Here is a 14,203-nt window from a genome sequence, read left to right as displayed (position 1 = left end):
GCTTTATGTTTCTACCACTTAAGTTTAATAAATAAATGAACTGTGCTCAACTGAACAACACTCTGTCTTTCTTCATCCACAGTGTCGTCGGGTCAAGGCTCACACACTATTCACACTGTTAGTTCATCAAAACACACCATTTTACACACTGATGGTCTTAGAGGCTTGTGTGTTTTTTGTGCTGTGAGTCCAGGAAAAGGTTCCCTGCAGGAACAAGGAACTCGTATTGGGTTCTGTAGCTTCGTGACTGCTGTTTGCAAAGTCATGTAGATCCAGCAGATAGTCTGCTTTCCTGCCACTCCAGCCGTCCCCGACCTCATTCAAAAATAATGATGCTGAGGGAAACAGATCCATTACATAAGAGACAAACTCTGAAGAGCCTGACCTGAGGCTGCAAATGGACAAACCACAGCTGCGCTTAGACCATTAGTACTGGGACTGCTGAGTCAGCAACTGGTTCGTTCATATGCTGATATTATCCAGGTCCAGGTCAGCAGGTTAAGTTCTTTGGAGGAGGATCATAACGAGTTTGAAGGTAAGAGGGACATGTAAGCCCACCATGTCGTCAGCTTAGGTCTCCTCCCTGCTGAGAGAGGAGCGCCGATCAAATGTCTCCTGACTCTGTGGTCCCTGCTCCGTGGCTTTAAGCCTTAAGTCTTTGCTGGAGCAGTGAAGTGTGAAATTCACTTGAAGATCTCCATAGATGCCTGTATTTACTGACTGAATTATTGTGTGATGAGGTTTCAGGTGTTGGAGGCCTCTACACCAGCACAACATCAGACAAAAGAAGCAAAATTCATCTGAATGATAGCAGCTGTGCTGTAATACTGAATTTGTTGTCCAACACTCTGATCTCACAGAACGTTAAAGGTGATCCCAACAATGCACCATCACCTTTGAGCACATCTCACTGAGCTGCCAGTGTCCAGTTTGCTCATAAGACACGAAACAAGCCCAAACAACGTTACAGCTTTGGGTTGGTCTCACTTCTGACGGCAGCATCATGTGATCAGCAGCCGTCTGACTGAAAAGGTGGCGGAGAGACAAGACCACTTTGTGATTCTGAAACTCAGCTCCACTTTTCATTAATAATTGATCGGCCCGAGGTGGTTTCACTTCTCCTTGCACATGTGGAGAGCATGTGTTATTAAAGTGGAAGTGTTCATACCCTAAAAGGCTGCAGTCTCTGCACCGTTCACTTCCTATTAAGTCATGAGGTGGTAACCACTTGTCTTACTGGTACCACGGATGGATTACTGGACAAGCTTACTGGGCACAGGCCCTGAGCCACTGGGCCGAAATCTCTGTATGGAGTCTCTATTAATATTCTTATTGGGAGGTCATCCAAGCAAGTTCAGAGACAAATGACCACAGAGACAAACGACCACAGAGACAAACGACCACAGGGACAAACGACCACAGGGACAAACGACCACAGGGACAAAAGACAAACAACCACAGAGACAAACGACCACAGGGACAAATGACCACAAGGACAAAAGACAAATGACCACAGGGACAAACGACCACAGGGACAAACGACCACAGAGACAAACGACCACAGGGACAAACGACCACAGAGACAAACGACCACAGAGACAAACGACCACAGGGACAAACGACCACAGGGACAAACGACCACAGGGACAAAAGACAAACAACCACAGAGACAAACGACCACAGGGACAAACGACCACAGGGACAAACGACCACAGGGACAAAAGACAAATGACCACAGGGACAAACGACCACAGGGACAAACGACCACAGGGACAAACGACCACAGGGACAAATGACCACAGAGACAAACGACCACAGGGACAAACGACCACAGGGACAAACGACCACAGGGACAAAAGACCACAGGGACAAACGACCACAGGGACAAACGACCACAGAGACAAACGACCACAGAGACAAACGACCACAGGGACAAAAGACAAACAACCACAGAGACAAACGACCACAGGGACAAATGACCACAGGGACAAAAGACAAACGACCACAAGGACAAAAGACCACAGGGACAAACGACCACAGGGACAAACGACCACAGGGACAAACGACCACAGGGACAAACGACCACAGAGACAAACGACCACAGGGACAAACGACCACAGGGACAAACGACCACAGGGACAAACGACCACAGGGACAAATGACCACAGAGACAAACGACCACAAGGACAAAAGACCACAGGGACAAACGACCACAGGGACAAAAGACCACAGGGACAAACGACCACAGGGACAAACGACCACAGAGACAAACGACCATAGAGACAAACGACCACAGAGACAAACGACCACAGGGACAAATGACCACAGAGACAAACGACCACAAGGACAAACGACCACAGGGACAAACGACCACAGGGACAAACGACCACAGAGACAAACGACCACAGGGACAAATGACCACAGGGACAAAGGACAAACGACCACAAGGACAAAAGACCACAGAGACAAACGACTACAGAGACAAACGACCACAGAGACAAACGACCACAGGGACAAACGACCACAGGGACAAACGACCACAGGGACAAAAGACAAACAACCACAGAGACAAACGACCACAGGGACAAACGACCACAGGGACAAATGACCACAGGGACAAAAGACAAATGACCACAGGGACAAACGACCACAGGGACAAACGACCACAGGGACAAACGACCACAGGGACAAACGACCACAGAGACAAACGACCACAGGGACAAACGACCACAGGGACAAACGACCACAGGGACAAACGACCACAGGGACAAACGACCACAGGGACAAACGACCACAGAGACAAACGACCACAGAGACAAACGACCACAGGGACAAAAGACAAACAACCACAGAGACAAACGACCACAGGGACAAATGACCACAGGGACAAAAGACAAACGACCACAAGGACAAAAGACCACAGGGACAAACGACCACAGGGACAAACGACCACAGGGACAAACGACCACAGAGACAAACGACCACAGGGACAAACGACCACAGGGACAAACGACCACAGGGACAAATGACCACAGAGACAAACGACCACAAGGACAAAAGACCACAGGGACAAACGACCACAGGGACAAAAGACCACAGGGACAAACGACCACAGGGACAAACGACCACAGAGACAAACGACCATAGAGACAAACGACCACAGAGACAAACGACCACAGGGACAAATGACCACAGAGACAAACGACCACAAGGACAAACGACCACAGAGACAAACGACCATAGAGACAAACGACCACAGAGACAAACGACCACAGGGACAAATGACCACAGAGACAAACGACCACAAGGACAAAAGACCACAGGGACAAACGACCACAGGGACAAACGACCACAGGGACAAATGACCACAGGGACAAAGGACAAACGACCACAAGGACAAAAGACCACAGGGACAAACGACCACAGGGACAAAAGACCACAGGGACAAACGACCACAGGGACAAACGACCACAGAGACAAACGACCACAGAGACAAACGACCACAGAGACAAACGACCACAGGGACAAATGACCACAGAGACAAACGACCACAAGGACAAACGACCACAGAGACAAACGACCATAGAGACAAACGACCACAGAGACAAACGACCACAGGGACAAATGACCACAGAGACAAACGACCACAAGGACAAAAGACCACAGGGACAAACGACCACAGGGACAAACGACCACAGGGACAAATGACCACAGGGACAAAGGACAAACGACCACAAGGACAAAAGACCACAGGGACAAACGACCACAGGGACAAACGACCACAGAGACAAACGACCACAGGGACAAATGACCACAGGGACAAAGGACAAACGACCACAAGGACAAAAGACCACAGGGACAAACGACCACAGGGACAAATGACCACAGAGACAAACGACCACAGAGAAATGCAAATCTCCAGCAGGAGTCTAGAGGTCTTAGGCTGAAAAATGGTGTGGGATGCCTTTTGATGACATGATGCTCCCCCTTAGGATGAATTTTACTAATTTTGGTGATGTGGGCCTGGCATGTGGACGTGCCCTTAGGATCTTTGCTGTCAGAAGTGCCAAAGAGCTCATGTCACTTTCCAATCAGTGTAATCATGATGGGCTGAGGCCACAGCGAAGGGTTAACAGCGTCCGTGTGACGTGACAGGTTGTTAGACGACTAATCTTTGCTTCACAAGCAGCCATTACTGTGTTTTATCGCATCCAGAAAGTTCTCAGCTCTCGACTCTCAGCTGGGATTAGCCAGTAATCCAAGGACATTCCCGTCCATTTAAAGACAACTAGTGACCATTAATCTGGGCCACTGCCGGAGTCATCAGTCACATCAGTCGTATTACCCTGAGAGCACCCTTTGCACCAGGGCTTGTTTGCTCTCTTTTGCCTCAGAGGAAGCATTTGGTTAAGGGAGGCAGAAAGTCCTTGTAGAGTCCAGTGCAGAGTCATCCCTGACGGACACAAACATCATTCCTGCCTTCTTCAGTTTAAAGACTCCTCATTTCTTACATCTCCTCTCACTTCCCAAAGAAATATCTGGATGCTATAATATCACGTTGACCAGCTTTTCTGATTTCACTTCTATCAGCTGCAAATGAAAATAAAATGCTCAGTGTAACAGAAAGAGATAAATTTAGATGCAGTCAGTCAGAAATAAAGGATGAAAACTGTTGCATTGAAATAAAACAATTTTAAGTAAATTAGGAAATTGCTTTAAATAAAAGCTGAATTGAAACCATGATGCACTGACTCACTCATACATGTTCCTTACTCTAATTTTTATTCTGGTTAAAGGCAAATTTCACGACATTAACGTGCAGTTGCTGTGCTGCATGTGCACGGATTAAAGCCTGTTAGGGCAGGAATCAATGTGGTATTTACTGTCTGCATCTTTATCATGAATGACACAGCTGTAAAATAAAGCATTAATGAACTCATGTTTCTAAATATCAGTTTTCGTCTGCACGTAAAGATTAAAATATTAGATTTAGTCTGCAGTGGTGCACAAACTGCAGCATGGAAACACACGTGTGTCTCTCTGCAGGCTAAAGGGCAAAGGAAGGTCAGGTCTGTCATAACAAAGTGTAGGGATTTTTTTATTATTTTTATATTTTTTGGGTCATACCATCAGTGAACAAATCCACAGGGGGAAGCAAGAAAACACATCTCAGCACGTGACAGCTCCTTCAGAGTACATGCACCATCCACATGTGGTAGTTTGATCCAGCGGTGTGCACTGGTTTGTCTACGCTGTGATGCAGCGATGGGTGAACCGCAGCATTTTCCCATTTTGCCTGCATCACTAAACCCCCATCTGGGTGTTAAATGGTGCAGACTGGCAGGACCCTCAGCAAAAATAGACTCCAGAATCCCCTCAAAGAAAGAGGGGCCTGCTAAAAATAGCTCACACACACATACAGAAAAACCTGCGTGCAGGGATTCCCTGAAGGTTTCATCTTTATTGTCAGATTAAATGGTCAAGCAAACGAGGGACAGTCATAGTGATTGTAATAGTCCCAAAGCAGCTCTGCTCACGGCTGAAGGCACACAGCACATCTCTATTGATGAAAATATAGGAGGCTAACACTTTCCACCTGCTTCCAGTGTTTGTGCTAAGCTAAGCTAGACATGACCTGTCTCTGTATTGGAGGTGATGTTCATCTTTTCATCTGACTCTGGAGACAAACAGGCTGTTTTTAATTTATTCCTTATTTAGATCTTCATCCTCTGCAGTTTTTGTGTGAAGCCTGAGGTCAGTGATCAAACCTGCAGACACGTCTGTGCTTCATCCGGCTGCCACACACTCTCCTCCAGCATCAGCACGTCCCTGAGTTACCGTCCTGCCAAGCGCCGCTATCGATCAGCTCAGCGGCGGCCTGTCCCGCTCAGGCCGACGTGACGACGACGATGAAGCTGCCGTTTGGATATTGACCTGATGTTTCTGTATTTACACTGCACCTGGAGACCGATGGTCACAGCACATCCCAAAGGTCATCAGGTCAAATAGCTACAGATTTATTTCTGAGCTTTGGTTCAGTCAACAGACAGCTGTTAGTCCACACAGCTGCGCTGCCCTTTCGTCTTTGTTTCATATATGTTCATATGTCTCTTATTGTTTTGTTGATGAATTGTGTCTGTAATAATAAGGTTTTTGGTCCTAAACAATCCGTCACAATGAGATTGTGAATAAATGGCACTGAGACTGACACAGGATCTGGCTCCAGGTCTGGACTTCATAAAAAATACTCACTGACCTCCAGCCTGTTGTGTTTCTGCCTCCGTGTGGTTAAATATGAAGCTTATGACGTTACTTTCAGTCTTTACATTCCCTCCATCATCAGCAGCACCGTGTCCGTTATCTCTCCCCTTCCCCCATCTGTCACTTCGCCTCCCTCCCTCCCTCCTCGCTGGCTCTCCCATGATGTGACTCTAATAATAGCTCCCTGAAGTCGGCCCCAGCAGCCCCCGAGGGCCCCGTGTTGGTCTTGAAGGGCATTGCATGAATTGGCCATGCTCTTTTCCCTGCATGCTATGGGGCTTATAAATAGCACCGGAGAGAAAGGGGGATCTGCATAAGCATTATATAAGCATCCTGTGTGTTTATGAATGAGGAGGGGCTGCATTCATAAGTCCTGCTGCAGCTGCTGCTGTAAACACCCTCCTCTCACCGCCCACTCATCCATGTGTGAACATACAGAAATTTAATATAAGGAAGGGACAAGCAAATGTCACTGTGCTTTCCTTCCGTCCCTACAGCTGCAGCTTGTTCCAAACAACTTAAACACAGCGTCGTCATCCTGAGCTTGGTAAATCAACGTGACTTTGAAATGTTCTGTAAAAGGTCAGAAGGAATCCAGAGCGGGCAGGCTGGTGTTTGGGAAATGAGTCCAATATAAATGTGCTCAGAAACAAAGGGAAACTGTCACAGTGATAAAATACATGTGTGATGTTCGAGATGATAAAATGAAATTAGCTGCATTTACAAAACAGATAATCAGCTGACTTCAGTGTTAAATTCCTGCTGCCTAAATGACACCTAGCTGCTTCTCATACGCTCACACAGTAAATGTACGTGAATCATCCGAAGTCTCCTGAGCTAGCATTAGCATCAGCAGCACTATTAGATTAATACTGTGGGTCTAATGTTCTAATGTGTTTACATTAGATTTCCCCTTCCTCCTCTGTCTCCTGGGGTTTTCCTGCTGAGCTGGACCAGAGGATGGCTGTGGACAGTGATGAACACAGGAAGGCTTAATGAGTACGGTATGTTGCCCCTGACTCTGGCACGAGGCAGGAGATGACAGGGCTGTGGGTCCCGGGGGACCGGGGGGGTGCAGCATTGGTCTGCACGAAGCACAGGCTTCCTCCTCTCCAGCAGAGACTGGGCCTGGACACTAGTCCCTCTGGTGTGATTGTCCCATAGTCTCTGACACCTCAGTCACTCAGACGTTCATAAAGTTCATAAAACCCCTGGGCTGTGGTTTTGAATCTACGGGAACAGATCTGTTCCTCCAGCTGGACGCCCTGTTTGGATTTCATTGTCTCTGTGTGAATCCAGCTTATCAGGGCTGCTTTTAAAGTAATTCTCCAGTATGTGCAGAGTAAATCAAGAAACTAATCCTGGTCTGTCCTTATCTATCTCTGCTTCCCAGTAGAGGAAACTGGGGCCTTCAGGAGCTCAGTGGCTGCAAACCTCAGCTGTTGATTGGCTGAGCAGCTGATGGAGGAGAGGGGGACGAGCTCTATCAGAAGTTCAAGTGCACATTAAACTTTCCACTTGCAGTGAGAAGAGACTTCAGGTGCAGCTCTGTCTTCCATCTTCAGTTTCAGGGCTGGTGAAGCCGCAGCTGTAATCTGACGCCCGGTCGGTCATAACAGCAGCGGCGGCGGCGGCGTCTCCTTTGTGCAGCCTGCACGGATCAACTAACAGGCATAAAGCTCAGTCCGGGCAGCGCTGTGTTTCACCACAGGGATGACGTCATCCGAGGTGCATCTGTGCACTCGTGTCAGTGTGTGAATATGTGTGTTCAGCACCATTTCAGCTGTTTGCCTGTTTCAGCTGTTTCAGGCTCCGACAGTTGTTCTCTGGCTCCTCGTCAACCTTTCACATGTTTTCATGCTTCCCAACAAAGCACTGCATTAATCCCTGTGGAGTGTGAGGGCATGCTGGGAAATTTGCTCACCAATGACTTTGACCTTTGGCTGCCACATGAAAGCAGAGCTGACCCTTCATGTCAGGTGGTTCCCCTTTACTGTAGAGAGGAAAACTGACTTTAAATCTCTCTCTCATTACCTCAACTAAAACCTTTAAACCTTTAGTATGAGTCACAGCTTTAGAAACACTGCATCCTACATTTCCCACAATGCAACTTGATATAGCATACTTTTATTACACGCTGCCTGGTAAACAGGCAGATTTTAGAACTGCAGACATCGAGCTGCAGTGATTTATTACACTTCATAATCATAACGGTGTAAACGTGAAAGGAGAGTTCTTGATGGATTATAACCCTGCCCCCTTAAATCTCTGAGGTCAAAGGTTAAAACAGCATATGGAAGCTCATTGTGTGCAGGTTGGCGGCGTGTGCATGACTGAGTATAAAACCATTTCTTTCTATGCACCAAGTGTCTAATTTACACAATGTGATCCTGAAGTTACAGTTAGAGCTTGTGTGGTTTGAAAGAAGCAGGTGCTGAATGAACTGAACGTTTATTTTCAACACCCAGAGCAGATTTCATGGCATGTTCTCAGACTAATTGTAGTTTTCAGGAACACATGCAGCAGAAACCAGCTGTCGGATACAAGGACACGTTCCCCTTTTACTGGAGACGCTGAAAACTTCTATTCCCCCACGTTTTAAAAGTTTCATTCTCTGGTTTGTTAGTGTCCTGATGACGAGGCAGCTAAATGTTCTGTAACTGAAATGTGCTGCATTGAATCTTACAAAACAAAATGCACTTTTCAGGTTCCTCTGTTTCCCAGTGGAGATCTAAACAGACACAGGGGGCAGAGTTTTCATTATTGTTTTTAAGCTGTTTAATGACAATGATCTAGACTGGCCATGAATAAACAGGTTTTCTTTTAGTGGCTGGTTTGAATGTTCCTCATTATTAGTTGAACTGCGGCTGATCGCAGCTTTTCCTGCCCACTGCTGTGTCCATCTGCTGGACTTTCTCTCCTGCTGCCTCCAAATGACTGTCACCAATCTGCTCAACAAAGACCACGTGAAGTCCAGGATGGGTCTGAGGCGGCTGCATCCGTTTCATAAACCATGAACCTGTGCTAAGATCAGATTAGTCTGATATGTCATGCATGTAAATAATAAACGTTTTCAGCCTCTTCAGAGTCAAAACTAACACTGATCCACGTTTTATTAGCTGCTCCCCCTTTTAAAATACAATTTCTGGTTGCAAACATGTTTTTACTTTGATTCTTCAGAAAATCTGATCCACTAACGTTTGATTCACTGAGACAAAATTTCAAAGTAAAACAAAACATTATATAATTTGACAGTAATGTTTAATCTGATTTTTCTTTTCTTGGCAGTAATGAGCCTCCGTACATCTCTATTATATATAACATTACTTATTGATCGATCACTGGCTGCCGAGTTTCACACATGACTAAATCAAATAAATCAGTCTCCCTGTTACCATAGCAACACCGGGGTGTTTACACCAACACGCAGTGACTGTCGCAAACTGCTCCGCAGCCAATTCCAGGAGCAGCTGGGGGCGCGCGCTGCAGACGGAGCAGAAACACCTGCAGGAGTGTTTGCAGCAGGAACCTGACCCGGTGCGGGACCACGAAGGGGGTTCAGTCTGCGTTTGAACCGGACAACTTTTCTGATTGCTGCTGGTTTTGCGCGCGCACACACACACACACAGTAGTGCCAACTGTACAGTGTGTCTGCATTGCGTCGAACCCCCCCCACCCTCGTCGCTCCCCTCACTCACTCTCTCCCAACCCCTCCCTCACGCACTTCTTTCGCCTCTGTGCGTGAAATCATGCAATATGCTTTTAAATGACCAGAGCCAGGTCCTCTGGTGCGCCTATAGCGCGGGATCCTGAACCGGTTTCCCTTTAAAGCCTCTGCGTTTTTTTTTTTTTTTTACCGCAGCGAAAAGCAGCCAGTTTCTGTTGGTGCTGCAGTGTCCAGTCCTCCCAGTCCTCCCTGTCAGACTGGGCCCCTGACAGAGCCTGGTTTTTTAACATTTTCCAGTCCGTCCTCCGCCTCCGTCATTCCAGGATGATTTTAACAAATTGTCAGTCAGGATTTTTGCTGCTGAGCCGCGGTTCAAAGCCGTCTGAAGCCTCCTCCTCCTCCTGCGGGCTGCTCCGGACGACGCTGGAAACCTACACCAAGAGGATACGGATGTTGACCAAGACAACACAGTCTATTAATATTTCAGCGATACTGTAAAGCGATATCAGTGTTAAACCCAAGTGGCGGTGGGTGGCCGGGAAAGGTGCGCACGGTGTGGACATTCCTACCATCTGCTGCTCTGCGACTCAGCACAGGTACATTTTTATCTGATAATCATTTTTTTTAGATTTCTACTGGATTTATTTGTCCCTGTGAATGTGTCAAGTCTCCACCTGACTGGACTGTAGCTGATGGATGAGATGATGTGTGAAAACTGCGGGTCCTGATGTGCGCAGAGAGAGAGAGAGGGAGAGAGAGAGAGAGGGAGAGAGCGCAGCGGGACTGCAAACTTGAATACTGATGTATGCGGTAAAAATACAGCAAATGCAGCATAGGATACTACACTGTACTGTACTGTACTACACTGGACTGTACTGCATGTTTTTTCTCCTGCTCTTTCTGACAAACAGGAAACCCTCCAGTCCAGTGTGAATCAGAATCTGTTTGGTTTTATGAGGAGACATTTGCATGTTTCCCTGTTTTCCAGGTGATGGAGGAGGCGTTCCCCATGTTCAGCTCAGAGATGACGATGATGATGATGGTGATGATGATGGTGGTGATAGAGAAGGAGGTTCTGCACAGCTCCTGGCTCCAGTAGGAGCTTCTTCACTCCGATCTGTCTCCTCCTTTCCTCAGGCCGCTTCCTCTTCCTGTCCTTCACCAGTCAGGGAGGATGACTGTGGTGTCCACTGACAACATGGACGAGACCTCCACCCTGCCGGGTCACCCGCAGGACCCCTACCCGCCTGATGACAACCACGATGACCATGACTGCTGCGAGCGGGTGGTCATCAACATCTCGGGGCTACGCTTCGAGACCCAACTGAAGACCCTCTCCCAGTTCCCGGATACCCTCCTTGGGAACCCCAAGAAGAGGATGCGTTACTTCGACCCCCTACGAAATGAGTATTTCTTTGACCGGAATCGTCCAAGTTTTGATGCCATTTTATATTATTACCAGTCTGGGGGGCGGCTGAGAAGACCAGTTAATGTGCCACTGGATATGTTTTCAGAGGAGATAAAGTTTTATGAACTTGGTGCAGAGGCTATGGAGAAATTTCGGGAGGATGAGGGGTTCATTCGGGAGGAGGAGCGACCTTTGCCAGAGAAGGAGTTCCAGCGGCAGATCTGGCTCCTCTTCGAGCATCCAGAGAGCTCTGGACCAGCCCGGGGGATCGCCATCGTCTCAGTGATGGTTATTCTTATTTCAATAGTAATCTTTTGTTTGGAGACATTACCAGAGCTAAAGGAGGATCCCAGCGACCGGATGCAGATAGTGGGGAACACCACCATATTTTACAAACCAAATGTTCTCACAGACCCTTTCTTTGTGGTGGAGACACTTTGCATCATCTGGTTTTCCTTTGAGTTGATAGTTCGGTTTTTCGCTTGCCCCAGTAAGGCTGCATTCTTCAAAAACATGATGAACTCCATTGATATCGTGGCTATAATCCCATACTTCATCACACTTGGCACAGAGCTGGCTGACGACCAAGGCAACAGGGAGGGGAAGGGAGGAGGGGAACAGGCCACATCTCTGGCTATTCTCAGGGTAATCCGTCTCGTCAGGGTGTTCAGGATCTTTAAACTGTCTCGACACTCCAAGGGGCTCCAGATTTTGGGGCAAACTCTAAAGGCAAGCATGCGAGAGCTGGGCTTGCTCATTTTCTTCCTGTTCATCGGAGTGATTTTGTTTTCCAGTGCCGTTTACTTTGCTGAGGCTGAGGAAAAGGACTCATTCTTCACCAGCATCCCGGATGCTTTCTGGTGGGCCGTGGTTTCGATGACGACCGTCGGCTACGGGGACATGTACCCCGTGACCATCGGAGGGAAGATCGTGGGCTCGCTGTGCGCCATCGCTGGAGTGCTAACCATCGCTCTTCCGGTACCGGTCATTGTGTCCAACTTCAACTACTTCTACCACCGGGAGACGGAGGGTGAGGAGCAGGCCCAGCTGCTCAATGTCAGCAACCAGAACTTGGCATCGGACACCAATTCGAGCCGCCGAAGCTCCTCGGTGGTGAGCAAGTCGGAGTACATGGAGATAGACGAGGACATGAACAACAGCATCGATAACTTTAGGGAAGCCAACCTTAGGACTGCCAACTGCACGGCTCCCACCCAGAACTGTGTGAACAAGGGGAAGCTGCTCACCGACGTGTGAGGTGGCGTCCAGCACACCGGTGTAAATATTGTAGAAATATGTGGACGCTCTAACTCCATTGGTGCATTTTATTCTCCTTTTGCATTGATTCATTCAAACATGAAGACATGAACACTTTAAAGCACACATGGTAAGCGGTAAAAACTGAGCACAGGCCCAGTTATTTCGTTAAAAAAACAAAGATCAAAATGTGTCGAGGCGACATTTGAAAAATGATTCACTAAATTTAGTGACTTCTTTCCTTGATTTAGTCCATAAAGTTGGAGGGAGAGAATCTGTTTGTCTCCTCAAACACGTCTGTGTTGTTTGTTTGTCTCCAGTCCTGATTATCTAAACCTGGACTGGGAAAATACACATCCTGTATTAGGGACTCAAGACATGGAGTCTTAAAGACAAGGGAAGGCTGCAAAAAGACAGTTGCATTCTGGGTAAGGTAGTGCTCTATTAGTTTGGCCCCAACTAAGGGACAAAAATCAGGATATTTTGGTTTGTGTTCCATTTTTTTAAAAGAAAAACAGAGGTACTACCTTCAGTCTTTGGACTGAAACACATGGATTTTCTTTAGGTTTAGGGTGCTGTAAACGATTTAGTTATGTTTGTTATATGTATTTTACGGCATTACACCTCACTTTACTGTAAAAAATGAACCACTACAAAAGTCTCAACATCCTTTTTATAGAACTGTTCATGTTCTACATAGCACAGAAGAGAACAATGGAGCAAAATAAATAATGGAAAACGAGATTTAATAATAAACTGAGTTGAATTTTAGAAACGTGGGTTTAAATGAATAATGAGGGACTAATGTGCAATGTGAGGGCACAATTTACTAACATAACACAAATGTATTAAAAAAATCCCTGACACTTGCCAGGCTTTGTGGAACGGACTCAACCTTCAGGATCAGAAAACAAAAAAACAACTGGGGCGTCTGACTGATATTTGAAGAATGAGTCTGACGACGACTCGCTTCCTGAAGAAACTCATTCTGGATTATAGTTGAAGTTCAGACGTGTTTCTGCGGCACGTCCAGGGGAATTTTGGGAATCATAATGCCAGATGTTGACTGATGTTTTTCCAGGCACCTTAAAAAAAACAAACAGGAAGTCTGCCGAGCCTTGTGGAGGATTTTCTGCTGCTGCTTTAGGTCGGCAGGAGGTTCCCTGTGTGATGCCATGCAACACTCCTTTATATAAAAGCACGTGGAGACTCTCTTCTCTCTTATATCAGCATGCACAAGACGTTACCTCATTTTTATTTTTCATGTCTTTTTCTTTGGCCCTCATCTCCTCCTGGATTTTTCTCTCACTTGTTTTCACCAAAAGTGCACTGGCTATTTATTATTAAGTTATTTCAAAGCATTTACGTGTTGAATGTTGACGCATTAAGGGAACAGGGACACCTCGTTTTCGAAGATCATGGCATGTCACAATACTAAAGCATTATGGCCCAATTAGCTCTGGCCTATTAGCTGTGTATACTCAATGCATGACGTCCACATTGAACTGTCTATGGTTGTAGTGGGACCTCGGGGGCTGGAGGATGGAGATGAATCAAGCTAATCACAGGACACGGTGCATGATGGAGCTAACGGCTGGAGGGGACAAATC

The 14,203-nt window shown here is 46.9% G+C and overlaps 1 protein-coding gene across 1 annotated transcript; it reads left to right on the top strand.

Moving 5' to 3' along the window:
- Positions 1-11,102: 11,102 nt before the first annotated feature.
- On the top strand, positions 11,103-12,593 carry kcna1b (potassium voltage-gated channel, shaker-related subfamily, member 1b). Its single transcript, XM_026326842.1, has one exon. It carries the CDS (start codon positions 11,103-11,105, stop codon positions 12,591-12,593), a length of 1,491 nt encoding a protein of 496 aa, XP_026182627.1.
- Positions 12,594-14,203: the final 1,610 nt, after the last annotated feature.

Source organism: Mastacembelus armatus, chromosome 23 (assembly GCF_900324485.2).
Source record: "Mastacembelus armatus chromosome 23, fMasArm1.2, whole genome shotgun sequence".
Classification (NCBI taxonomy): domain Eukaryota; kingdom Metazoa; phylum Chordata; class Actinopteri; order Synbranchiformes; family Mastacembelidae; genus Mastacembelus; species Mastacembelus armatus.
Note: the sequence above shows the minus strand (reverse complement) of the source record. Positions and strands in the feature narration are given on the sequence as shown.